Source organism: Dromaius novaehollandiae, chromosome 3 (assembly GCF_036370855.1).
Source record: "Dromaius novaehollandiae isolate bDroNov1 chromosome 3, bDroNov1.hap1, whole genome shotgun sequence".
NCBI lineage: Eukaryota > Metazoa > Chordata > Aves > Casuariiformes > Dromaiidae > Dromaius > Dromaius novaehollandiae.
Window position 1 is genome coordinate 1,591,172 of NC_088100.1, and position 27,459 is coordinate 1,618,630.

Consider the following 27,459-nt stretch of genomic DNA (forward strand, 5'->3'; position numbering starts at 1 on the left):
AGGTCCCCAAGGGAAGCGGCCGCTGACAGCTAATTTAGTGTGACCATGCTGCATCCTCCTCCCTCGTGCCCTGCGTCAGAGCAGTGGCTGTGACATTCAGCAATTCCCCGGCTCTCACATCCCCGCCAGCGCTCGCGGCAGCCCCCGTTTGCGCTCAAGCCCGGCTCCGGCAGGATTTGCTCCCCCTTCCCGGGGTGCCAGGGTGACAACGCTGCTGCTCCATCAGTGCGGCAGCCCGGCCGCAGGACTCCTGGGTCCCCGCAGTGCCCACGGCACCGCTGCGTTAAGACCCCCCCAGGGACCGGAGGGGCCCAGGAGTCCTGCTGCTGCCGCACGTGTTGCTGTTTGCCGGCTGCTTGCCCGAGGGGCCGACAAATGCGCAAAGCACAACTGTTCCTCATTTCGGGTGGCGGCAGCTGACGGACCGTGTCCCGGGGCCACGTTTGCAGGCGGGGATGATTTTCTCCGTGTGCCAGACAGGGCGGACAGCGAGACCCATTCCCGCTCTCACCCCAGACATTCGCATTTGGGGCCTTTCTCCCCAAAACCTCCAATGCTCTGCGTAGCCGGGGCCTGGGGTGCAGCAGATCGCGGTGCATTGCAAACACACCCCAGGGCATTGCCACCTCCTTGGAGGCAGGGAAAGCCCCAACCCGGCTGCTTTTGGGAGGCTTCACCTCCGTCCCCGCGTGGTGCACGCTGTGGCCCAGGCACAGACGCATCCGCACGAGCTCCCTTGCTGGTGGGACGTTGCACGGGGAACGAGCAGGTCTTGGACGTGCTGCAGGGCATCCGGCAGCAGACTTTGCTGCCTGCGTTATTTGCGCATTGCTATGAAAATGGATGAATTAGCTTCCTCCGGGCTTTTTCTGCTCTCCGCAGACGGGGAGGGACGTACCTTGGCGCCACGCTGCTGCCGCCCAGGATGGGAACAACACGGGCTGCTATTCCCAAGGCAGCAGAGGCCGCGACGGCGGTGCCGCAGCGGCTGGCCCCAGCCGAGGACGCCTGCAGCTGGGGAGGGCGCTCCACCAGCCCCCGCCACCCCAAAACCCCCTCTGCCCGGCAGCCCGAGCCCTCCTTCACTCCGGCTTGTGCTAATGCAGCCCCCCCACCCCTGCCGGCTCTGGTTCCCAGCCCTGCGTGACCCCTCTTTGGCAGGACCAAGTGCGTCAGGGACGGGGACGCCGGCCGCCACCCCCGGAGATGCCAGGAGCATCTTGTGCAAGGCGCAAGCCGTGGAGGCGCGGGGCTGCCAAGGGGCTCGGCAGCCTCCTTCCTGCCGAAGGGAATAACGTCCCCGAAGCCCTCTGCAGAGCCAGAGCTGCATGACAGGCTTGGGGCAGCGCAAAGCCGGCCGGGAACAGCCACAAAGGCTCCTGGAGGCAGTGACATCCTCGCGGATGGCCACCTCTCACGGTGCCACCGCGGGAGCGGGTCCGCGCGGCTGTACGGCTCCTGGCAAGGACCGAGGGGCTGCAAGGGCTTGGGAGAGACTCAGCTCTGCATGGGGTGGGATTGCTGTGGGGTGCGAGACGCTCTCTGGGCCCTGTGTGTGTCTGTCCATGTGTCCGTGTGTCCACGTGGTGTGTCTGGGGCGGGGGGACTGTGTCTGTGGGTCTGTCCCTATGTAGCTGTGGGTGTTCACGTGCGTGTGTGTGTGTGTGTGTGTGTTGCTATGTGGGGTCTGTCTGTATCTGTCTGCCTGTGCCTGCCTGTGTCCGTGTGAGCTGCGTCTGTGCATCTGCCCATCCGTGCGGGGTGCGTAACTGTCCCCACAGCACTCGCGTTGGTGCAGGGCGTGCGTCTGCGTGTCCACGCGGCCGTGTGTCCGGCAGGGCAGGGTCTGTGGCCGTGTGCCCATCGGGGTGTCTGCGTGGCCCTGTGCCAGCGCAGGGTGCAGGTGCTGGTGCGTGCGGGTGCCGGCGTGGTGGCTGGTGCTGGTGCGGATGTGGGTGCTGGTGCTGCTGTGTGCAGTGTCCAGCGCTGGTGCAGGTGACAGTGCAGATGTGGGTGCTGGTGCAGGTGCAGGTGCAGGTGCTGGTGCCAGTGTAGGTGTGGGTGCAGGTGTTGGTGCCAGTGTCAGTGTTGTGGCCAATGTGGGTGGAGGTGTGGGTGCCGGTGCTGGTGCAGGTGTGGGTGCTGGTGCAGGTGTGAGTGCCGGTGCTGGTGCTAGCGCAGGCATGGGTGCAGGTGTGGGTGCTGTTGCTGGTGCTGGTGCCAGTGCGGTGGCCGATGCAGGTGCCGGTACCAGCGTGTGCGGTGTCCAGTGCTGGTGCCAGTGTGGTGGCTGATGCCAGTGCGGGTGCAGGTGTGGGTGCTGGTGCAGGTGTGAGTGCCGGTGCTGGTGCTAGCGCAGGCATGGGTGCAGGTGTGGGTGCTGTTGCTGGTGCTGGTGCCAGTGCGGTGGCCGATGCAGGTGCCGGTACCAGCGTGTGCGGTGTCCAGTGCTGGTGCCAGTGTGGTGGCTGATGCCAGTGCGGGTGCAGGTGTGGGTGCTGGTGTTGGTGCCGGTGCAGTGACCGGTGCCCGTGCCAGTACCAGTGCTGGTGTTGGTGCAGGTGCCGGCGTGGTGGCTGGTGCTAGTGCTGGTGCTTGTGCCAATGCGGGTGTGGGTGCTGGTGCTGGTGCTAGTGCCAGTGCAGGTGCTGGTGCCGGTGCTGGTGCTGGTGCTGGTGCCAGTGTGGGTGCGGGTGCGATGGCCAGTGCTGGTGCTGGTGCAGGTGCTGGTGTAGGTGCTGGTGCTGGTGCAAGTGCTGGTGTGGGTGCCGGTGCCGGTGCCGGTGCTGGTGTGGCGGCCGGTGCCAGTGCCGGCGGCGGCAGTCGGTGCCGGGCGTTTCGGCTCGGCTCGGCTCGGCTCGGCTCGGCTCGGTTCAGTTCGGCTCGGCTCGGTTCGGTTCGGCTCGGCTCGGTTCGGTTCGGCTCGGTTCGGTTCGGCTAAGTTCGGTTCGGCTCAGCTCGGTTCGGCTCATTTCGGTTCGGCTCAGTTCGGTTCGGCTCGGTTCGGTTCGGCTCGGTTCGGTTCGGTTCGGCTCAGTTCGGTTCGGCTCAGCTAGGTTCGGCTCATTTCGGTTTTGCTCGGCTCAGCTCGGCTCGGTTCGTCTCGGCTCGGTTGGGTTCGGTTCGGCTCAGTCCGGCGCGGGGCGGGGCGGAGGCGGGCGGGGCGGGGCGGCAGCGGCGGTGGTGCTGAAGGACAGCTCCGCCCCCGCCCGCCGCCCCCGCCCCGCCGCCGCCGCCGCCCCGCCGCCGCCACCACCGCCGCCGCCGCCGCCGCCACCGCCGCCGCCGCTACCCCCTCGGCCGCCGCCGCCGCCGCTATCCCTCCGCCGCCGCCATGCCCCAGACTGGGCGCGCCGCCGCGGCCCCGCCACCGCCGCCATCCGCCGCCGCCGGCCGCGCAGCATGAAGCGGCAGAACGTGCGGACGCTGGCGCTCATCATGTGCACCTTCACCTACCTGCTGGTGGGCGCCGCCGTCTTCGACGCGCTCGAGTCCGAGGAGGAGACGGCGGAGCGGCGGCGGCTGGAGGCGAAGCGCCTGGAGCTCAAGAGCAAGTACAACCTCAGCGCCGAGAGCTACCGCGAGCTCGAGTGGGTCGTGCTCAAGCTCAAGCCGCACAAGGCCGGCGTGCAGTGGAAATTCGCCGGCTCCTTCTACTTCGCCATCACCGTCATCACCACCATAGGTACCGGGCGCCCGCCGCCGCGCCGCGCACCCCCCGCCCCTCCCCGAGCTCCCAGCCCGGCCGGCCCCGGAGCTCCCGGCCCCGTGCTACCGGCTCCGGTGGCCACCGAGCTCCCAGTCCCGACCGTCTCCACAGCTCCCAGTCCCGCGGCACCGGCTCCGGTGTCCCCCGAGCTCCCAGTCCCGCAGCACCGGAGCTCCCAGTCCTGTGGCAGCGGCCCCGGTGTTCCCCGGAGTCCCCAGCCCCAGCCGTCCCCGGAGCTCCCAGCCCCGTGGCACCGGCTCCGCTGTCCCCCGAGCTCCCAGCCCCGACTGTCCCCAGAGCTCCCAATCCCCTGGCACCGGCTCCGGTGGCCCCCGAGCTCCCAGTCCCGCAGCACCGGCTCCACTGTTCCCCGAGCTTCCAGTCCCGCAGCACCGGAGCTCCCAGTCCTGTGGCACCGGCTCCGGTGTCCCCCGAGCTCCCAGCCCCGGCCGTCCCCGGAGCTCCCATTCCCGACCGTCTCCACAGCTCCCAGTCCCGCGGCCCCGGCTCCGGTGGCCCCCGAGCTCCCAGTCCCGCCGCACCGGAGCTCCCAGTCCCGCGGCACCGGCTCCGGTGTCCCTCGAGCTCCCAGTCCCGCGGCACCGGAGCTCCCAGTCCTGTGGCACCGGCTCCACTGTTCCCCGAGCTCCCAGTCCCGCAGCACCGGAGCTCCCAGTCCCTCGGCACCAGCTCCGGTGTCCCCCGAGCCCCAGCCCAGCCGTCTCCACAGCTCCCAGTCCCGCGGCACCGGCTCCGGTGTCCCCCGGAGCTCCCAGTCCTGTGGCAGCGGCCCCGGTGTCCCCCGAGCTCCCAGCCCCGACCGTCTCCACAGCTCCCAGTCCCTCGGCACCGGCTCCGGTGTTCCCCGGAGTCCCCAGCCCCAGCCGTCCCCGCAGCTCCCAGCCCCGTGGCACGGGCTCCACCGTCCCCCGAGCTCCCAGTCCCGCAGCACCGGAGCTCCCAGTCGCGCGGCACCGGCTCCGGTGGCCCCCGAGCTCCCAGTCCCGCAGCACCGAAGCTCCCAGTCCTGTGGCAGCGGCCCCGGTGTCCCCCGAGCTCCCAGCCCAGCCGTCCCCAGAGCTCCCAGTCCCTCGGCCCCGGCTCCGCTGTCCCCCGGGAAACCCTCAGCTCGACCCTCCGGAAAGTCCCCAGCTCTGCGGTATCGGGGCTACTTGCCGGCTCGGCTGCGCTGTCCCCAGAAAATCCCCGCTCCGACCGTCCCCGCAGCTCCCAGCCCCGCGGCACCGGCTCCGCTGTCCCCGGAGCCCCTGCCCCGACACTCCCCAAAGCTCCCATCCCCGTGGCATCGGGGCTACTCGCCCGGCCGGCTCCCCCGCCACCGGGAACCCCGGTCTGGACCTCCGCCCATCCCCATGGCATCGGGGCTACTCGCCCGGCCGGCTCCCCCCGCCGCCGGGATCTCCTGCGCGGACTGTCCCCGCCGCGCCCATCCCCGAGGCATCGAGGATCCCCGCTGGCGCGGCTCCCCCGTCCTCGGGGACGCTCACCAGGGTCTCTGGTGTCCCCGCCAGCCCCGTCCCCCGGTCAGCTCCTGTCCCCGCAGCCCCGGGCTCCTCACCAGTTTCCCCCCCCGTCTTTGGTGCCCCCCACTCAGACGCCCCCCGCTCCATCCCCACGGCCGTGGGGCTCCCCCCCCCCCACGGTCCTCCCTGTCCTGGGGGGTCTCGCCCGATTCCCCCCCACCCCAAATCCCCACGTTACAGCCCCCAGGGTGAAAGCGGCTCCGGGACGGCGGGTCCGGGGGGGTTCGGACGGTTGTCTGGGGCCGGGACCCCCTTTCCCAGCCCTCGGGGATGGTTTTGGGGGGGGGGGGCGTGCGGTGCAGAGCGCCTGGCGGGGCCGAGGGTGCTCGGGGGGGTCCCAGCGGCGGGGGGACGCAGAGGCGAAACAGGGAGCGGGACGAGCCCGCCGGCTACGGTGCGACAGGGGATCGGGGGGGGCACGCTTGGCCCCCCCAAGGCCAGCGCCCATCCCTGCAGTGGGGACCCCAGGCTGGTGAGAGTGGCACCGCGCGGGGGCCGGGGACATTTCCCCCCCCCGGTGTCCCTTCCCCGTTCCGCACACGTTTTCCGCAGGCGGTGGAGGAAGGTCCCCTGGGGACATGGCAAACCGCTCCCGGCCCTTCCCGGGGGAGGGAAGAGGGGGCTCCCCCGGGGGCGACCCCCCCAAAAGCATCGCAGGTCACCCAGCTCAGGGTGGGGGGGAGGCTCGGGAGGATTTGGGGACTCGGAGTCCGTCTGCTGCCGCCGCTCCAGGACCCCCAGTGCACAGCCGACCCCAGCCAGCGCTTAGCGTTGCTTTTATCCAAAAATCTCCTAATCCCTAAGGAAGACGGTAGCTCCCTTAGGAAGGTGGTTTCTGAAGCAGGCCAGGTCGTAACAGCGAGGAAAGCAAAATCATCGCCAGTCCCCAGCTCCCGGCAGGGAAGAGGGGAAAGAAAATCCCGTTATTTCCGCGAAACGGCATTTCGCGGTCCCGCTGCTCAAGGCCGGGCGCTGCATCCCGAGGCCGGCTTTAAAGCGGGATGGAGGGAAAGCACGGAGGTCAGCGGGTCCCGTTCAGAAAGTTTTTCTTCCATTCTGTTTTTCTTTTTCTTTTTTTTATTTTTATTTATTTTTCCCGGGAAAAGAGCCAGCGGGCGACGCAGGCTGAGGCTCCCAGTGCCGCTCCAAAGGTCTCTCGGAGCCCTGCGCTCCGCAAGGCACTCCCTGCCCCGGCGCCCCTCCGCTCGCCGGAGAGGCTCTGGGATGTCTCATTGCACTAGCTGTGCCTGCCACGACCAATCGGTGGTGGCAATGGGTGCAGACCCATAAACATGCCTTTGGTAGGTTTCAGAGTTAACGTGCTGGAGGGAAAAACTGCAACAGTTTTTCTCAGGGCTGGAGCAGCAGAGGTTCACTACGGCAGGGCTGCTCATGCCACCCCTGCAGCTTGTCATCACAGTCCGGTCACTCAGATCCCTGCTGCTGGAGTCCCGGGATGCCCCTCGGGAAAGGGGCTCTGAGAGGTCCTGGTTTGGGGGTCTCGGTCCCCCCCAGTCACTCCCAAACCCTCTGGCTGAGTTTGGCCAGTCCCAACAGAGGAGAAGCCTCGAGGGCACCAAGCGCCTGCAAATTTGGGGAAAATCAGTGGGCAGGGAGGGGGCCCGGGTTTTTGGGGCCTCCCTGGGAGAAGGGCTGTGCTCCGGCCCCAGCAGCGCGTCGCCGGCCAGAGGGGCCGTGGGCTCTGCCCGGCCCGGCACCAGCTGGGAATGCCAGCGGTGTGGAGACTCCGGCACCACAGGGTTTGGAGGGATGGAGGAGAGCAGGACAGCTTTCCTTCCCTCTCCAGTTAGACATAAAGCCACTCTCTGTCAGCTTTGCCTGTGGCATCCTGGGATTAATCTAGGATGTTCACTCTGAAACCTAGTGAGGGCATATTCACCAGCAGCACCTCTGCCACTGTTCCTTTTAGCAGGGAATGAGTGAGAAGAGGTCTGGCAGGATGGGGAGCTGCCATCAAGAGGGTACATACCCCGGGAGCAGAGCAGCGTGCAGGCCGTATCCCAAGGCCGAGAGCGGGTTTCCAACCTTTTCCACGTGCTACGAGCTCTGGGGCAGCGCCCCGGCAGCATTTCCGCCAGGCGATCCTTGCTCCAGCCCTGCTCCCGCTCTCACCCTTCTCCCTCCTCCCCGGCCACCCAGGCTATAAAATTTCCATCCCGGAGAGATAACAGCAATTAATAACTGTCTTCCCTGCCCCCTCCCAGCCTGGCCTCTCCCAGCTGATGCCTCATTAAACTCCAGCGCAAGCCCGACTCCGAGCCAGGCATAAACAACACGTGCTGGGGCGGAGGTGCTCGGCGGCAAGGGGGATTTATCGCCCGGGGCCGGGCAAGCGGGGCTCGCGTCCCCCCCGGCCCCGCTCTGCCTGCGCCGTGATTTACGAGCCGCCTCTCGGCATTTAGCGCCCGGCAGCCGGGCCGCAGCGGCTGCGGCGGGGAGGATTTATGGCCGGCGTCGCCACCTCGGATAAATCCTGGCCTGCCAGAGAGGGAGGGAAAAGAGCGGCTGTGGGGCTGGGGATGCGTCGTGGGCGCCGTGCCGCTACCGAGGGGATGCAGAGATTCTCTGATGTCTACTAAAGGGCTGAGCCCCCCAAAGCGGCTGCAGCCACCAGCCAGTGTCCGCCTTGCTGTGAGATTTGCAGGGACATCGTGGAGGTCTCCCGGCCCCTGCGGAGCTTGGCTGATGCTGGCCAGGGCCCCCAGGGGCTTTTCGGGACAGTTTTTCATGGGGAAAGATGTCGCACTGGTAGGAAGCATTTGGAGCAATACCCCTGAATTTATCCCCCCCGGAGGCCCCTTTCCCCTGCGCTGGTGCAGGGAGCAATGGGAGCTCTCGATCCAGACCTCTCCGGGCCGGAGGTGGCTCATCCCGACGGCACGGAGTGGCCGCCACGGCTTGTCCCTGAGCGCAACGCTCCCGCCGTCACCCGCGGCATCGGAGCCCGGCTCTCCCGGGATGCTCCCGGAGCCGGGAAGCACGGCACGGCCGTGCACCGGGGCAGCAATGCAGGATGAGTGCCGGCAAGGCCGTGCCGCCTGGCCGGGCTGGGGCGGGGGCTTCCCGACCATGCACCCCCCGGTTTGCGCTCCTTAGCGCTCCCCCCGCCTCTCGCCTGCTTAATTAGGGGGTGATTAGCTTGCAGAGCGAGGCTGAGCAAACATGCGTGCAAATAACCGCCCCGGCAGCATCCCAGCACCCAGGTTTGCGGGTGGGTGATGCACCCCGGGGTGGTGCATTGACACGGTGCATCAGCTTCCACCTGGATTTAGGGGATGGATGAAGCCCCCATCCATCCCCTCCTGCCCCCGCCGGTTGGGGGGCCAGCGGCTCCCACCCGCCAGGCGAAGAGGCCCCGGGCAGGAGGAGGGGACGGGCCGGAGGCGGCCGAGCTGGAAGGAGCCGGGAGGGAGACGGGGCCTGGCGGCGTCCCAGGGCGGAGCGCGAAATCGCCGGTCTCCCTCGTCGGCGCAAACAGGGCCCTTGGCCGGCGAGCGGATTTTCCATGACACCATCGGCCCTGGCGCGCGCTCGGCCCCCCGCTAGGGAAAGGCTGGGCCCCGCCGCGGCGGGGGGGCAGCTCCGGTGGCAGCGGCTGACGGAGGTGGTCTCCCACCCCGGGGCAGAGCTGCTGCCCCCCCAGCCCCTCCGTGCTGCCCCCCTCTCCCCTGAACCCCCCTCCTGCGTGCAAGAGGGAGTTCGAGGTCTCCCTCCTCCATCCTCCCTCCCTGGCACGTCCCGCGGGACACGGGTGGCTCCGAGTCCCCGTGGCGCTCAGGTGGGACAAACCTGGGGTGGGAGAAGGGGGTCACGGTGACGCTGGGGGCCAGGGGAGCTGGTGTCTCCGCAGGACGTGCTGAGAGGAGCAGCAATCCAGGGACGGTTGCAATGCGTCCTCCTGTCCCTCCCGGCATGGACGCATGGGAGGATGCATGGATGGATGCAGGATGGATGCATGGATGGATGCAGGGTGGATGCATGGATGGATGCACGCGTGGATGGATGCACGGGTGGATGCATAGATGGATGCACGGGTGGATGCATGGATGGATGCACACGTGGATGGATGCAGGGTGGATGCATAGATGGATGCACGGGTGGATGCATGGATGGATGCACGCGTGGATGGATGCAGGGTGGATGCATAGATGGATGCACGGGTGGATGCATGGATGGATGCACGCGTGGATGGATGCACGGGTGGATGCATAGATGGATGCACGCATGGATGGATGCACGGGTGGATGCATAGATGGATGCACGCATGGATGCATGGATGGATGCGTAGGTGGATGCATGCACGGATGGATGCATGGACGGATGATTGTGTGCGAGGATGGATGTCCGGCTGGCTGGATAGATAAATGGATGCCTGCTTAGACAGATGGACGGATAGCTGTGTGTGAGGTTGGACGGATGGGCAGGTGGATGGATGGAGACAGACCCCTGTGGAGGACTACATGGGTGAATAGATGGGACGTGCCTGCTGCACAGCCGGGGAAAGTGCCCCGTCTGGGGGACGGACCCCGGCAGCGTGCCGCGCGGTGACAGATGTGCATCCCTTTGTGCTCGGCTGCCGGGGCCGTGTTTGCTCAGGGGGGGCTGGCGGCGCCGGTGCCGGTGCCACATGCCACCTTTCCCAGCCGCTATCTGCCGCCGTGTTTGCTCAGCCTGCAGAGATGGGGCATTTCCCGGATAGGCGCAGCCCGCTCGCCGAGGGGCACTGCCACCCCGTGCCAGGGTGACATGGACACGCAGCCGCGGCGTGCACAACGCACGGACCATGCACTGCACTCCCCCCAACCCGTACAACCCCCCTGCTCCGGGCTGGACCCTCCCTGCCAGCCCTGGGGGACGGCCGAGGTCCCCGTGCTGAGGCCTGACGCTGGTTGATTCACGGGTCTAGATGCAGCCCGTGTTGCTCTTGGCCGCAGTCAATGGAGAGAGCTTGGCACTGCCAGCGCGACTTGTAGCTTGGCTGAACTCGTGCCACTGATGCGGGGCACACTTGGGGAAACAAGCTGCCTTTAAACCTCCTCCGTCTTCAGGGGGACCCCAAATCCCCTCTCCCTTCCGGCACTGCCTGGAGGGAGCTGTCTGCTCGGATAATCTCAAGGACGTGAGACCTTGGTACCTCTCAGACGATCTCGTGGCCCCCCTGCCCCAGGCTGCTCGGATGTGTCCCAGCCAGCAGCCCCGGCTCACAGGCTGTCTGCCCTCGCTCGCACTCGGTGCCTGCCTGTCCTGCAGCGCTTTAATGTGGCCGGGAGCTTGTTTCCTGCCCCATCTCCCAGCATTGCTGTCCTCTGGGATTTTCCATGCTCTGCTCTGCCTCCTTGCATCCCCAAACCTCGCTCTGCGTCCCTGCATGCCTGGGTCCCTGCATCCCTGCATCCTCAAACCCTGCCCTGCATCCCTGTATCCCCATTTCCCTGCATCCCCAAACCCTGCCCTGTCTCCCTGTATCCCCATATCCCTACATCCCCACACCCTGCCCTGTCTCCCTGTATCCCCATATCCCTACAACCCCACACCCTGCCCTGCATCCCCGCATGCCTGTGTCCCTGCATCCCTCCATCCCCAAACCCTGCCTTGTATCCCTGCATCCCTGTATCCCTGCATCCTCACACCCTGCCCTGCATCCCTGCCTCCCCCCACCCTGTCCTGCATCCCTGCATCCCTGCATCCCCAAACCCTGCCCTGCATCCCTGCATCCCCACACCCTGCCCTGTCTCCCTGCATCCCCAAACCCCGCCCTGCATCCCTGTATCCCCACACCCTGCCCTGTCTCCCTGCATCCCTGTATCCCTGCATCCCCAAACCCTGCCCTGTATCCCTGCATCCCCACACCCTGCCCTGCCTCCCTGCATCCCTGTATCCCTGCATCCCCAAACCCCGCCCTGCATCCCTGTATCCCTGTCTCCCTGCATCCCTGTATCCCTGCATCCCCACACCCTGCCCTGCATCCTTGCCTCCTTTCTTCCCTGCCTCCCCACACCCTGCCCTGCCTCCCTGCGCCCCAAGGCCCAGCCTTGCAACACTCTCTGCCTTCCCAGCCCTTTTCCCTGTCCGGCTTTTCACCTCGGAGACGTTTCCACCCCCCTCCCACCCCCGGGAAGCGACGCCCTCCGAGCCCTCGCTGACAACAGCCCGGCAGGCCCCTCCTCGCCGCGCGGACAGCTGCCCCGCTAATCCCGGCCATCCATCGTCCCCGACAGCCGGGGATTTATCGCAGGCCGGGAGCCAGCTGCGGCGTGCACCTGCTCCCCGGGAATAACAGGCGGATCCACCCCGGTTCCTCCGCGGGTCCTAAAAAGGACACGAGCCGGCCGCGTTCCTTGGGGACATGCCACGTATTCCCGCGGGGACGCCGTCGGAAACTCTGACCGCGTCGGGTCTCTTGGGAAGAGCCGCCCTGCGGCACCTCCGCTCGGTGCCACGTCGCTCCGAGGTGCATCGGGCGCTCGGAGACCCCCGGATACCCCCAGCTCCGGCAGTGCCGGCGGAGGGCGGGAGGTGACGGAGCGGAGCAGGGATGCTGAGCGCATTTTGCAAGGGCGGCCAAGGAAAAGGGCGATGGAGCCGGTCCCGGCCGGCCGGGGGAATGCCGGGAAGGGAGCCCAGCGTGGGAAGGAGGCAGCGAGCAGAGAACCGCGGGGGTCAAGGGTGCTGGGGCAAGGAAAGCGCGAGAGGCTCTTGCAGGGAGCCCGGGTGCCTCCCCGGGGAGGCCGGGCCGGCCAAGGGAGCCGCGAGCCCGGAGCGGGCCGGGGACGAGGTGAGACACGGCGATAAATCAGGCATATTTATTTGGTGGGGCTGCGGGGAAAGCAAAGCCGCTGTTGCGCTTGGCAGTGGCGGAGACTTTGTCACATTCCCAGGAACTTCCCAGAAGTTCGCGCAGGTCCCCAGGGATCGGGCAGGCTGCGAGCGGGGGGCGAAGGAGCCCGCGCTGCCGCTGCGCGTTTGCAGCAGCGATCGCTGCCGGTTGAAGCGCAGGTGCAGGAGGGGCTCAGGGGAATTTCGGATCTGTGCAACCTTCACCGCATCCTCACGTGGGATTGCAATCAGGCGGGACAGGCTAACGCTGTTGGCGGGGGGCGGCTGACAGACCGATGGTGCACGTACAGGCGGCAAGAGCCCGGAGCTTGGATGCTGAAATCCCATCCTCGACGTGCCGGATCCCTGGAGCAGGTTCGCAGAGCCGGGATGGAGCCAAGCCGCAGCACCATCCCGGGGGAGCGGGATGCCACCCGGCTTTGCAATGCACCGTCCACCCTGCTCCGGGAGCCGGCACGGCGCGGAAGCACCCCAGCTCCGGGAAAAGCCCGCTGATGGGGTGTCCTTGGGAAAAGGGGTGCTGGCAGCCACCTCGGAGCCAGGATTTGGGATCCATGCATGCACCAGCACTGGGCCTTGGCATCCCATCGGAGAAACCCGGAGAAACCCCCTCACCAGCCCCACTCTTTTAGCCGGGGGCAGAGGACTGGGAGGACGGAGGCGTTTGGGGCTGCACCCTGAGATTTTGGAGGTGCAGCCACGCTCTCTGCAGAGCCCAGCGCAAGCGGCACCGGAGCCCGGCGGCTCCGACGGGTGGGAAAGGTGGTGCCAGCTCCTCGGAGGCGGTTTGGACGGAGATCAGACAACTCTTCCTTTCGCCTCGCTCCGGCACTGCTTAATCCTTGGCCTCTCGGAGGCTGCCAGCGCGGATGACAGTGAGAAATGCTCCCTGCCTCCGCGGAGCAAGGATTAAACAGAGCCAGGACGGAGCGATGTTCCCGCGGAGGGAGGACGGCCTGGCGGGGAGGGGTAAAAAGCTGCTGAGAGCCAGAGAGGCAGGGAAGGAGAAGGAAAAGGCAGAGGGGAACGGCAGCTGCCCCGGGGGTGAGGGCACCTTCGGGGAGCACCACACACCTGGGTTCACTCCCCGAGCTGGGACGAGGGCTGGAGCGGGACCTGAAGGACCATCCAACCTGCTGGTTATCTCTCCTGGCAGCTGGGAGGTGTGGGCTCACCTGGCCTTGAGCAGAAAGGAGCCCCCCTGCCCTGCTGTCCTCTGCTAAAGCCAGATGTCACCTCACCAGGAGGCTTTGGCCAACAACCCTTCGACACTTCTGCTCTCCTTCCGAGTGAAACTGGTCTCTCTGAGCTGAGCGTTGTGACGTGGGTTAAACAAAACCACTATTTTTTTTCCCTCCTCTTCATGTACATCAGCAGAAAGCTGGACAAACCCTGCGACACTTGGGTCTCCATCCAATCCCACCCCCAAAAACACTCTCATGGTCCTCCAGGTCATGCCAAGACGGAGACAGGGATGGGATCCAGAGGGAGAGTCCTGCCACCCGCCCTGGCTCTGGGACCTGGTGCAGCACATGGAAGGTGCTGGAGCCAGAGAGGGGCCAGGACCGTCACCAGGGCATGGATGGGGGCTGTCCGGACCCCAAAGCACCCAGCTGGGGAGGCAGCAGCAGATTTCCGCAATCTCAGCTGCCCTTTCTCCGCTTCAACCCCCCAGCATCCATCCGAGGCAAATAATCTGGCAGTGCAAAGAAAGAATAAGTCCTCTTTGCGTGTGTTTTGCGCAGGAAGGAGATTAATTGAAATCCAGATGGGCCCCGGGGCCAGGTCTCTGGTGCACGCTCCCTCCACCTGCTCTTGATGGCTGGTGGTGGAGAAGCAACGACCCGTTGCCCCCAGCCAGCCCAGGGACCACAGCAGGGGCATCTTCAGCCCCCCCGGCTCCTCTCTTTGCAAGATGAGGGTTTTCCATTTTTGTCTCTGTCTTCTCTCCCCCCTCCCCGTTCTTTTTATTCTGAGGTCCCGTTATCCTCTTAGTCTGGAAAAACATCTGCAATCCTTCGTTGCGTGGCAGGGGCGAGGGCAGCATGGGTCAGCAGCTGGGCTTGACCGCTGGGGAGCTCAGATCAGGGAAGCGATTCGCGAGGGAAGCGTGAGGACAGGCCCCCGAGTCTGCAGGAGGGCCTAAAGATGGCAAATACCATCCTGCAGAAAGTGCTCAGAGGTCAGTGGATGCTTCCAGGAAAGGGGGATGCTCCAGGAAAAGGGGATGCTCCAGGAAAAGGGGATGCTTCCTCCAGGAAAGCTTCCAGTGTTGCCCTTACAGAGCTGGGCAGCTCGCTGTCCCTCCCAGGAGCTTGCTCCAGGACGATGCCACCCTGGGATACGGCCGTGGCCAGCTGCCCTCGAGCAGCAGGAAAAGGGAAGCGTGTCGTGTTGCGTGTGCAACGACCAAGCCAACTCGCTCTGCCTTTGCTCCGCAGGGTACGGCCATGCGGCCCCCAGCACGGACGGCGGGAAGGTCTTCTGCATGGTGTACGCGCTGCTGGGGATCCCCCTCACCCTCGTCATGTTCCAGAGCCTGGGCGAGCGGATCAACACCTTCGTCAAATACCTCCTGCACCGCATCAAGAAGTGCCTTGGCATGAGACGGGCCGAGGTCTCCATGGCCAACATGGTCACCATTGGGTTCTTCTCTTGCATCAGCACCCTGTGCATCGGGGCAGCCGCGTTCTCCTACTACGAGCACTGGAGTTTCTTCCACGCCTACTACTACTGCTTCATCACCCTCACCACCATCGGCTTCGGGGACTACGTGGCCCTGCAGAAGGACGAGGCCCTCCAGAACAAGCCCCAGTACGTGGCCTTCAGCTTCGTCTACATCCTCACGGGGCTGACGGTCATCGGGGCCTTCCTCAACCTGGTGGTGCTGCGCTTCATGACCATGAACGCCGAGGACGAGAAGCGGGATGCCGAGCACCGGGCTCTGCTCAGCCGCAACGGGCAGGCCAGCAGCGTCAACGCCGCGGACACCGCCTCGTCCGCCGCGGCAGCCGTGGGGGGCGGCGGGGGCGGCGGCGGGGTGGTGGGCGGCGGGGGCGGCGGGTTTCGCAACGTCTACGCGGAGGTGCTCCACTTCCAATCCATGTGCTCGTGCCTGTGGTACAAGAGCCGGGAGAAGCTGCAGTACTCCATCCCCATGATCATCCCCAGGGACCTGTCCACCTCGGACACGTGCGTGGAGCAGAGCCGCTCCTCGCCCGGCCGCTACCCGGAGACGCCCTCCAACAGATGCTTCTGCAACGCCCAGCGCTCGGCCATCAGCTCCGTCTCCACGGGCCTCCACAGCCTCTCGGCCTTCCAGGGACTCATGAAGCGCCGCAGCTCCGTGTAGCCACCCACGACCCCTCTCCTTCCCCACGTGCCCCCTCGGCCAAGGGGAGGTCGCGGCGGGAGGAAACTGTCCTACGACCGGCAAAGCCGGCGGGGGGACCTGGGCATCCCTGCCAGGGCACGGGATGTCCACGTACTGCAACGCCGTCGCCTCGCTGAGGCTTTGCTGGTCCTTTCCGGAGTGGGAAGAGGGGGCTGCTGGTCTCTTTTATTTCATGTCATTATTTTATTTTATTTTATTTTATTTCGCAAACCACTCCTCAAAATGTGAAACTTGAACCGAAGACCTGGAGAGCATTTTAACCCGACGGAGAGCCGAGGGGAGGAGATGGGGCAGCCCCGGGGTGGGGGACAAGTGCGTCGGGGCTGCGCCTGCATCTCGCGCAGCTGCACCTCGCTGCGTTGCACCCGGCGCGACCCTGCCCGGCCCCGTGAGCCCCATCCCGGCTGCGGCCGCAGCCTCCTCCGTGGCCAGGAGCCAGCTGGGATAAGGGACTGTGCAGGAGGGTGTGACGGCATCGCTGTAAATGGGGTGTGTGTGTGTGTGTGCAAGCGTGTGCAAGCGTGTGCAAGCGTGTGCGTGTGCACCGGCGGCTTTGCAGAGCAAGGGCATGCCGGTCGTGCACAGTGCAGCGTGTGCGTGCTGCTGCTGACCCACGTATTTGTGTCGCGGGATGCCCACGTGTGCGTTCCCACCTTCCCTGCAGCCGCTTACGGGGAGAGGAGGACGTGCAGCTCCGTGCACATCGCGGGGGCAGCACCCGCGGCCCCTTCCCCTCGCCTCGGCTCCAGCTCCGGACACGCCGGCGGAGGCAGCAGAGGAGCCGGGCAGCGAGACCGGCTGCAACGGCCAGCGTGGTTTCCGCGCCCAGGGAGATGCTGCTCGCTGCACGATTCCCGGCATCGCTCCGGCCGGGAGCGATGCCACGGCCAGGTGAGCACGGCACGGAAACCTCCCGGAGGGCATCGGATCAGGGGATTCTCCTCCTCCTCCTCCTCGCCTTTTGCCTGCCCTTGCTCCTGGGCACAGCTCCCACCTCCCCATCCACTCATCCCCCCTGCTCCCGGCACAGCCCCGGGGCACGGAGGCGAAGCAGGACAGCTCCCGGCTCCCGAGGGGCCAGGGATGCTGCCGAGGAGCCGTGCACGCATCAGCAGGCAAATCAGGCTAAGAGGGGCTTAGACGGAGCTTTTTCTATTGCTGGGCACATGATCCTGCCACTGGGGCTGAGAAAACAAGCTGCGAGTCACGTAGCCAGCCGTAAACGCTGCCGGTGGCTCGGGCCGGGCCGGCCGCAGCTCCCGCTTGGCTGCCGAGGCGGGCGGCAGCCCCGGTATTTTTCTTTTAAACTTTTTTTTTTTTTTTAACCCTTTTTAGAAGGCCAAACCCAGGCATTTCCGTACCTTCCCCAGTAGAGGCAGCAGGAAGCCCTAAAGCATCCCCCGGAGCACCGGCGGAGGAGCTGGAGCCGGCTGGTGCCCCCGAAAGGCTCCTGACGTCCTGCGGAGCAGGGCTGGGAATGCAAAGCGATCCCCGTTTCCGCGGTTTGTGCACATGAACTCGGTATTTGCGTCCCTCTCCATCACGCTCCAGGGCAGCGCCCGGGCTGCAGCCGTCACCCGCGGGGAGGGCAGCAGAGAAGGCTTTTTTGGGAGACAACATGGAGCATGAAGGGACTTTTCCCACCCATTCCTCCTCAGTCATCTGTTGCAACCTTTGGATATATATCCTTTGGATATCTGTTGCATCCCTTTGGAGCCTGCGCCCCACCGTGTCCCCGCACTGCTGGGGTGGGGAGGTGCCTGTGCCAGGAGGATATAACCCTCCCCTGCTCCCACCCTCCCCAGGATACCCCGTGTCCCACGGACAGCGGTGCCACTTTCCATCCCCAGCCCAAACTAGGGGCCTCCTCTCCCCGGCGAGGGTGGGCGGGATGAGTGCAGGACGAGGGCTTCCCAAGGGAGCGCAGCTGCGGGATGCAAGGAGCAGGAGCGTCTCCTTGGGATCGTCCCCGCTTTGTCCCCAGCGAAGGACCACCACGGGGCAGAGCTCGGGCTGCAGCCTGGGGCTCCTCTTATTTTGCAGCGCCAGAAAGAGCAGGGAGCCAAGTGCCCCGGGGTGGTCCCTCCCGCGGGATCGGGATGGAGAAGGGCAGCAGAGCCTCCTTTCCCGGTGCAGCCCGCGGGAACACAGCCCACGGCCACCGGGATCCAAGAGCACATCCATAGGGAGCAGCTCCTGCAAGAGGAGCATCCGCCGAGCTGCCAGGCGGAGCCGGGTCCGGCAGCAGCCCACGATGTCCCGCCAGCGAAGCAGGGACGGCAGGAGCAGTTTCCCACGCCGTGGCCCGAAGCCAAACTCGCGGGGACGACGACGGAGCAAGCACCCCCCTCCCCGGCGCGGCACTCACTGTCTCCCCTTTTAACGGAAGAAAAACGATGTATTTCTAATACTTGACGACGTGTACATACTGTTAGATATCAGAGAGGATATTTATTACAAATGACGCTATAATCATATCTATAGAAATCTATAAATATCTGTTGCAAAGGAGTCGTGCGGGAAACTTGTCGATGACTCTGGGAAATTTCTTTTCGCTCTCAGCATCTTTCTCATCCTTAGTCACCGACGGGGAACGAAACTCCCTCCAGCAAAGTTTCTCTGTTTCTCATTCCAAAGTATATTTGTACTGCTGATTTACTTTCGCGATAGAGAGAAATAAAGGCTGATTCCAACCTCAGGGACCGCTTCGGCTCCTCTTCGGGGCGGCAGGGAAGCTGGGGTGCCGGCACCGGGGCCGTGGGGAGGCCGAAGGCTCTGGGGGCCGATGGATGTGGGAAGGGGTGGGCAGCGGAGCGGGGGGTCCCGGCACCTTGGACCTCCCTGTGCCGGCGGCTCCGTGCCCCCACGCCTTTCTGTTTGCTCTTTTATTTACTTTGGGGGCCGGGAAGTGTGAGAAATTCCTAATGGGAAGTGCGTGTTTGCCCGACTCCTGACTTTTCCCATGGATAAGAGAAAAAAGGGATGGGGAAGGAAAGACTCGGCTTTGAACTCTTCCAGGGCTGCAGCATCGTCTGACGGGCTCGTCCTGAGAAGAGGAGGGCCTGGGGCTGCTGGTGAGGTCGGACCCCCTCTCCTCCAGCCCTCTCCTGCCCCACCGCGACCCACTGGAGCAGGGCTGGAGGGGCCCTGCAGCAGCTTTTCCCACCCCAGGTCTCCCCAGGAGCCCGTGGGAACCCCTGAAAAGCAGCAGAGCCGTTTTCCTCCTACCACTGCCCATAACAGCGTCTTCTCCAGCCTGCGCTCCACGGCCCAGGCTGGAGACCAGCTCCCCGCTTTGCTCCACGCAACAGCCAAGAGATGTTCAACCTCTGCAAGCAGCTGTGATCTGGGCACCCGCAACCTCCTTCAAGGGGAAACTGAGGCGCAGATAGATGGGGCAGGAGGCGGACGCCCGTGCGGAAGCGCCTCGAGGTGTTTGCAGGGCGAGGAGGTGCTCAGACGACGGAGCCGGAGACTCCGGTGTCTCCAAGGCCAGGATGCACGGCGCCCAGGCAGCCCGCCCGGGGCGTCCCCGCGGCTCTCGGCTGCTCTCCTGCCTTTAAGTGGATAATACACGCTCTGCTCAAACCCAGTCAAGAGCAGCCCTCTAATCTAATAACGCTAAGCCCTGCGAGGAGCAGATCTGCCTCGGCAGCAGCTTACAGAGAGAGCAGCTTATCTGGGGAGGAGCTCAGAGCAAGCACCCATGGGCACGCAGGAGCTTCCCTGCTTCCCAGCGGACGTGGGGACCAGGGAGCTCCCGTGCTTCGGTCCTTCTGCTGGTCCTCTCCTCCTGCTGCTCTCCCACTCTTCCCCCGGCCCTTGCTGAAGACGCAATGCCGAGCTAGCGGGAGCTCTGCTCCGAGCCTGATGGCCGATGCTGGGGTTGCCCTGGCGTTTTGGGCCCCCAGCCCTCTCCACGCAGCCGGAGGAATAACCCCAAGCGTCGGTACGGGCTGGGGGCTGACCTGCTGGGAAGCAGCTCTGCCGAGAAGGACCTGGGGATCCTGATGGACAACAAGGTGACCTTGAGCCAGCAAGGTGCCCTTGTGGCCAAGAAGGCCAATGGTATCCTGGGGTGCATCAGGAAGAGCTTTGCCAGCAGGTCTAGGGACATGATCCTTCCCCTCTGCTCAACCATGGTGAGACCCATCCAGAGTGACGTGTCCAGTGCTGGGCTGCCCAATACAAGAGAGACATGGAGCTACTGGAGCGAGTGCAGCGGAGGGCTGCTGAGATGATGAAGGGCCTGGAGCATCTCTCTTAGGAGGAGAGGCTGAGAGAGCTGGGACTGTTCAGCCTGCAGAAAAAAAGACTGAGGGGGATCTCATCAACGTGTATAGATATCTGCAGGGAGGGTGTAGGGAGGATGGGGCCAGACTCTTTTCAGGGATGCCCAGCAATAGGACAAGAGGCAAAGGGCACAAACTGAAACACGGGAAATTTCATCTAAACTTCTAAATGTGAGGGTGACTGAGCACTGGAGCAGGTTGCCCTCTGAGGTTGTGGAGTCTCCATCCTTGGAGATGCTCAAAAGCCATTTGGACATGGTCTTGGGCAACCTGCTGTAGGTGGCCCTGCTTGAGCAGGTGGTTGGGCTGGATGATCTCCAGAGGTGCCTTCCCACCTCATCCGTTCTTGGTTTCTGGGGAAAGAGCCTGTCCCTGGGGAAGCAGCAGGGCCCTGGAGAGCGAACGCAGCTGTGGCTGAGCCCATGGCCACCAGCAGCCAAGGCACCATGGGCTGGTCCCTGGCGAGGCCGTTGACCAACCTAGGGCAGGGCCACCAGCATGTTCGCGGTGGGTAGAGGTGTCTTTTATGGAGACACAGCACCCGGTGCAGCCCTGGGAGGTCTCATTCGTGCCAGGGCCGGGTGCCTCACGTTTCATCCTCTGGCCAGGTGATTTCCCCCCCCCCCCCCCCCCCGAAGCGTTTAAATTTCCTTGTCATTCGTAGCCCAAATATTTACAGGGCGCTGGAACCACTTCAAATTCCTCGCTGGCGTTAAGCAGCCCGGCAGCCTGCCCGCGGGCAGGGAGGGAGGGCGTCTGCAGGCAGCGGGGACTTCTCCTGCCTCCTTGCACCCCCCTCTCCTCCGGGACCCTCCTGCATCCGCTGCAGCCAACGCAATAACCCAGGAAGCGGTAACCCCTGGCACCAAGCAAAGTGCCAGCGCTGGGGCAAAGCCCCCCACCGCGGAGGCACCTCCGTCCATCTGCCCGGGGGCTTCGTGCTGCAGGTGACGCCGAGGGTCCATCCCTGCATGTCCCCATCCTTGAGTGCCATGGGATGATGCTGTGGTCCCGGGGGGGGAAAATCCTGCTCCTGGTCCCCCCCCACCAGCAGGTTTGGAGGAGGCACCTGGTGTCTTCGTAAGAGAGAAGCAGCAATATGTTTTATTGAGATCCATGGTAGAGAAGACAGTGGTTTAACAAGATTTGATGACAAGGTCCACTTGGTTATTTACTGTGTAGAGGACAGGGTCAGCCAAAATCATCAAGAGATGATGCTCCCCAGGAGCTCCCTGGGCTCTGGGCTGCCCCTACTTATGGGGCAAGATGATTGACTCCTGGTCACATTTGCATGCCAGACGTGTTTGGGTTGGTGTGTGCCCCATGGGCCCTCGGCTGTCGCGGTTATCTGTCTCCCCAGGGTCTGCTTTGAGCTGGATGCAGCCATCACCACCGCTGCTGGGGTTATCTCCTAAACTGGGGGGGGTCAGGTCTTGAGCAAGGTTAGGGAGGAAGGTCAGGTGGAGGAGGGGGGAAGCACACCGTCACGCTCCACCCCGTGACTACAGTCAATTTATCTTCTTCACGGAGTGGCGGCACGGTCACCTCTTGCCTCTGCCATAAACAATATATTGATAACTGATGCGCTTACAGGTCCACGGCAAGCAAACAGTTTTTAGCATAAAGTATTGCTATTAATTATGCACTAATTTATACCTCTTGGGTGCTTGAACAGGGGTTATTTGTGTCATCATGTACCAAACCTTTATATACAATTCGATTATAAGTAATAGGCGTAATAATATTAGAGCTAGTAAAATCACAGCTGGATGAAACATGAGATTAAAAATTCCTGTTGCTGTCAGTGGCCATCCAAGGAGAGTTTCCCACCAAAGATGTTCTCCATCTTCTTCCACTCTTTCCAGAGCACAGGGTATCTCTGCTGTATCATGATGAACGGCGATTAGGGTTCTTTGTCCATCGTTTTGGGTGTGTTTCAGCAGTTGACACAGGTCATCGTGCTGTAGTAGTTTTTTTCACCAATGTAAGATTCATTCCGATGGGGATAGGCAATAAATCTCGATTTAAGGTATAATTAGGTTGTAACAACTGATGAGACGTAACAGGAGCTGAATAATTAAAGTTGCACCCCATAATTTCAGTAACATTACAAGCACAAATATTTGAGTGATTGCTTGTATCTACAATAGTGTTATCAACAAATATAAAATCACAAAGAGTTCTCATACAAACACATCCTTTTCTAAGATAGACAAGTACAGTTTGGGGGGTTCATTGGGATATATTTCAAAATGACATTTTGTTCGGTGTCAGGACAAATGTCTTGGGCTTTGATACTATTACTCTCACAAATAAATCCTTGTTGTTCCCATACAACACATGCGTTAACATCAACAGTTTGCCATTTTGCTGGGCCCACACCCCATGTTCTAATGAGTTTGGTTCCATCATGATTTAACCCCAGTGCAATGATTGGGTATATGGTGTACACCGAAGCATTGCGTATTGTTAAGACAAAAGCTGCAACATTATTTTTGATGGGGTCATAAGCAAAATTAACTAAATACCACCAAGACTGCAATTCCCTTTCAAACTTAGTTGCATTATCCCAAATTACCTTCCGAATCTCAGCGGGGAAGGTGCCCTCTTCACCTCCTCTTATAATTGCTGCTACTATAGATTGCATCCACAGCTGAACTCGGATACAACTAAGAGCTGGAGAAACATTATCTTGGGCTACATCGAGTGCGTCCACAATTAATTGGTGGTTTCTTTCACTAGTTCTTTGCCATTGAGGCAATATATCAGATAAGAGCCATTGGGTAGTTCCCAATCCTAATAGCAAAGATCGCAATGGATGTTCTGATTTATACAGATCACTTGCTCTTGGCCTGCATATTTCATCGCATATGGTCCAATTTCAGTAATTTGTGGGGGTAGGTTTTTCTCATCCTTTTTAACAGCAGAGATATTTATGCCTGGGGGAAACAGTTCTTCCTCTCATCTTGTTGGATGCCGCAAAACAAAAAGGTAGGATAGACCCATCTCGGTGGGGTTGTCCAGATAAGCAACCCCGTTAAAAAGAAGGAAAAATCCTGTGCATTAATTCTATGTTTTGCACCACTGCTATCGGTAGCTTCTTATCTATATATTGGTACAGTTTCACATCCTGAGGGAATGAGATTTTCTGTAAAAGCTCAGCAAGTGCGGCATGAGCAGTCGTGGGTGTTTATACCCCTGTGGGAGTCTGCTCAAGGTATATCATATTCCCTCCCAAGGGAAAGCGAACTTCTCTTTATCCCCCTCCTGCAAGGGGACCATAAAGGACGCATCTTTCACATCGAGTGCCACCATCCATGGGAATGCAGCTGCTTGCAAAGTAGCTGTTAAGTTTGCAATATTTGGTACAGCAGCTGCTAATGGGGCTGTACTGGCATTCAGACGCCCATAATCAATTGGGAAATGCTGCTTCCCGTCTGGTTTCCAGACTGGCCGGACAGGTGAGTCATACGGGAGCGGCTTCTGGAGATGATTTGTCTTTTCTGTAGCCTCCCCATTTCTGCTGGAGTTGATCCAAAGGACCCGTCGCACGCTGCCATCCAGCAGACGCCAGGTTCATCCGCTTAAAACATCAAAACCTAAAATATTTCCGTTGTGATCCTTAACTACAAAGCAAGTAGCCGGCATGCGCTTCTCACCCGGGAGCTGGAGATTAACCTTGGCAGTCTGGCACACATTTGCTCCGTTCCCATCGGTCATTTTAACTCTTTGCCGTCCGGGTCGCAGACCCAACTTCTCGGCGTTTGGAAGAGCTAACACTGGAAGAGTTAATATGGAAATTTGTGCTCCCGGATCTATTAAGAACTTCACTAATTGTCGTTGAGGACCGATTGGAATCAATACATGGGCCATTATCACTTCTCCGTTGATAAGCCTCCTTGCCGGACAGGCAGACTACTCGTTTTTTTGCTCCATGCCCTGCGATTCCTCCCCGAGGGGGAGGAAGGGATCGTCGCTCCCTCTGGGAGCTGCCGCCGGAGGAGCCGAAGTCCGCTCCCTCCTCTCGCCGTTATCTCCTTTCTGGAATGCTTCGGCCGGGCTCCAGATAGCGGCGGTGGGGAGACCTCGACCTCGCGTCGAGGCTCGGGGAGCGCCCAGGGCCAAGGCTTTCCTCCACAGCTCCTTTCTCTGCTCTCGAGACTCTGTTTGCGGATTTTTGGGTTTATTTCCCTTTGATTTGGTTTCTGTTCCCCATTTCCCAGGTCTCACGCTATGGTCTTCTCCGTGGGGCTTCAGGTTGGGTCTTTCAGCTGTCGGATCGCCCGTTTCGCGGCTGTGGTTAACGATGCCGTGCATGAAGTGCATTAATTCCACCCATGTAGGCAGCTCCCTGCCGAGGTCGAGGTCGTTACCACCCCGTCTTTCATCGTATTCCAGGTCGTTACCACCTCGTCTTTCATTATATTCCGTGTCTCTTTCTACCTCATCCCGTTTTGCAACTAAATAGGGTTCAAGAGTCGCAGGGGCTCCTCTAATTCGTGGTTTTAACACTGCCGAATCTACTGTAGCAGGTACTGGGATGTTCCTGGGTCCCCGTTTTTCTGAAATCTGGGGGAACGGCGCGGTTGCATTTGGCCGTGTAGGGGAAGGCGACCCATATTGGGGGGTGGCTGTCACGACGGTGGGGTTTATTGTTGTGCTGAGCCCAGTGATGCCTATTTTAAACTTAAACGATAGTCCCACGCTACGGTGGGCCCAGAGGCAGACTACAAAAACAGGTTGCACTAAGGTAAAATTGTGCCAACAGTCCAGCCTTTCGGTGGCACAATTGTTCCCTTCTTTTCTTTTCGGTTTGACTTCGGTCACAGAGATTTGAGTTGCCTTCTCATGGGTGGACCCACTGACCACCCGGCACCCTACCTTTATTTCTTGTCCTGCCTTTCCCAGGAGCTGGGGCAGTCGGTTAGCGCTATCCCAGCTCCATTCGTTTTCTAAGTACACCTCGTTTCCGTGCATGACCACGGTCGAGAGGTTCAGGTCTTTATTAGATTTCAGTCCCATACTTCCCGTGTACTTAACGCGGGCTTGGGACCACAGCCACTGCCCGGTGCTCCGAGCACAGCTTAGGAGGAGCAGCATCGCCAGGGCTTGGAGTAGCAGCGTGAACGCGGCACCTCCGTCTGCCATCCCGCGGGGTGCTGTAAGAGAAAAGAGAAACGTGTTTCGGGGGGTGATTCTGAACAGGTCACCCCGTTAGGAGGAAGGAAAGGTCCATCCAGCACTAATTTTATGTTTAAGGATACTACTATCCGTAGCCTCCCAGGTGAGCGGGCCGTGGGGTCTAGTTAAAGTCATTGGCGCGGTGCCAATCGATGGTAACTCAACCATCACAGGTTGCCCCGGCTGTAGAGCTCTGGGGTATTCTTTTTCTTTGGATGGTGGGTCTCCAAGACCACCTTTTGGAAACAAGGCTCGGTTTACCCGGCTTCCCGTGGGTCCGTATCGGTTATTCAGTGGATGGAGTGCTTTGGGGAGCCGGGTATCCCAAAGGTCGTCATATCACTCAAGCCTTTTCTTGAGCAAACCATTAATCCTTCCTACCATCCCAGTCAATTGGGGGTAACATGGGGTGTGAAATACCCACTGAATTCCTCCTCTTTTCACCCAATCTTGTATTTCTTTACATGAGAAGTGGGAACCATCAATCACTCTGGATAACATCAGGGTTTGGCAAGTTAGAAAACCAAAACGATGGTCCTCTTGTAGTACTCTTTCCGTCTGCCCTTCGACAGGCCGTGACTATGCATAAGCCAGGAACCACTTAACGTGACTGTTCTTGCTTTAGTCAGTCCATCCACCCTGCGATCCCATTTTGTAGCCGGTTGATTGTCCTCAGCGTGAGCTTTCACCCATCCCAGTTTAAGCGGTGTTTTTCTCGCTATACCCAGCAATAGCTGCCAGTCCTGATTTCTCCAGACTGGGGACCTATTTATGTCCCAGTTAAGAGTTTCCCATTGGCAAAGCCAGCGTGTGGCATCAGCCCACGCAACGTGGGACAACACTGTTTTACCAGTGGGTCTCGCTTCGTGTCCAGGGGGATTTGAGGGGAACAAGGGGTCCCTCTTCTCCTGGCTCGCTAGCGTCGGGATCACCCAGATGTCCCCATCCCGGGGGGGGAGCCTGCATAAGCACCATCCCCACCTTTCCTCCCAACTTATCTCCTTTTCCTCCTGCAACTGTTTCTGCAGTTGTTCAATTTTCAAAGACAGCAAGACCGCAGCTGCCTTTCTGCCTGCTTTCTTTCTTTCTAGGCATTCCTCCGCAGCCTCTCAGCTATGCTGCTGGTCACGAGCCCGTTCTTCCGAGAAGGCTTGGGCTCGCTCCCTGCCTCCGTAAATAACCGGCGATACTCCTTGCCTTCCTGCCGGCTGCGCCAATTCGTCACGGGTGAGCGAGGAACTTCGCTCGCGAGAGAGAAGCAGCAACACGTTTTATGGAGATCCGTGGTAAACAGGACAGGGGTTTAACGAGCTTCGATGGCAGGGTCCACTCGGTTATTTACTGCATGGGGGACAGGGCCAGCCAAAATCATCGAGGAGACCCTCCCGTTGAGGCGTGAGGTTCAGAGCAGACCCCGTTGCTTTCCAAACCCCTTCTCAGAGGGGTCCAGGGGCGGCTGGACCCAACCTTAGTCCCAGACTTGGCCAACGGTCTACGTCTAAAGGACGATGTGCACAATCAACGTGAGATGCAACTTAGCTTGCAAAGCTTCGGCGCGCTATTAGCCACTCACCGAGGATCCGTCGCGGGTGAGGGACCTCTCGACGTTGAGGAGCAGCGGTGGGACACGTCCCTGCCCGAGGGGAGAGCCTGGCACGCAGCCCGCTCCCCGGCTCCGGGCTGCCCCTTATTTATGGGGCAGGATGATTGACTCCTAGTTATCTCCTGAGCTGGGGGGAGGCAGGTCTTGAGCAAGGTGAGGGAGAAAGGTCAGGTTGGAGGGGGGGGAAGCACACCGTCACGCCCGGCAAAACAACACCGGGGTTCTTCTTTTAACGAGAATAAAAAGAGAAGAAAACCACCCCGGCTCCGGTTTCCGAGGCAAGAAGAGGTGTCGGGAGGGATGGAAAAACGCGGCTTTGAGCCGAGCCAGCTGCAGGCACTGCCGGGCAGAGGGCCCCATCCATCAGCGGCCGGAGAAGCAGCACGGCCCTTAAGAGGAGAAGCAGCCGCGCCGGGAGGAGAAGCAGCCACGGCCCCGCGCCGCCACGGCAGCACACGGGGAAACTGAGGCAGGGTCCCGCGGGTATGCACCCCCCTCCCCAGGCAGCCCCCCTCGGCCATCCGTACGGCCCCCCCAGCACCCCCCTTCAGGGTGCCACCGCAGCCAGGGCTGTGTGGGGGGCACCACCACCTCCCCACTCCTTTCCTCTGTGGCTCACTAGCCATGCGCGAAGCAGCCGGCAGTGTTGCAGCTGGTTTTGCAGCTGGCAGCATTGCAGCCAGTTTTGCAGCAGGCAGTATTGTGGCTGGTTTTGCAGTGGCAGCATTGCAGATGGTTTTGCAGCTGGCAGTATTGCAGCCAGTTTTGCAGCAGGCAGCATTGCAGCAGGTTTTGCAGCCAGCAGTATTGCAGATGGTTTTGCAGCTGGCAGCATTGCAGCCAGGTTTGCAGCAGGCAGTATTGTGGCTGGTTTTGCA

General features: G+C 61.8%; 1 protein-coding gene across 1 annotated transcript; it reads left to right on the forward strand.

Annotated features, from left to right (window-relative positions):
* The first annotated feature begins 3,286 nt into the window (after positions 1-3,286).
* Positions 3,287-15,746, forward strand: KCNK3 (potassium two pore domain channel subfamily K member 3). Its single transcript, XM_064508194.1, has 2 exons — positions 3,287-3,685; positions 14,553-15,746. The coding sequence occupies exons 1-2, from the start codon at positions 3,403-3,405 to the stop codon at positions 15,461-15,463; spliced, it is 1,194 nt and encodes a 397-aa protein (XP_064364264.1). The 5' UTR covers positions 3,287-3,402; the 3' UTR covers positions 15,464-15,746.
* Positions 15,747-27,459: the final 11,713 nt, after the last annotated feature.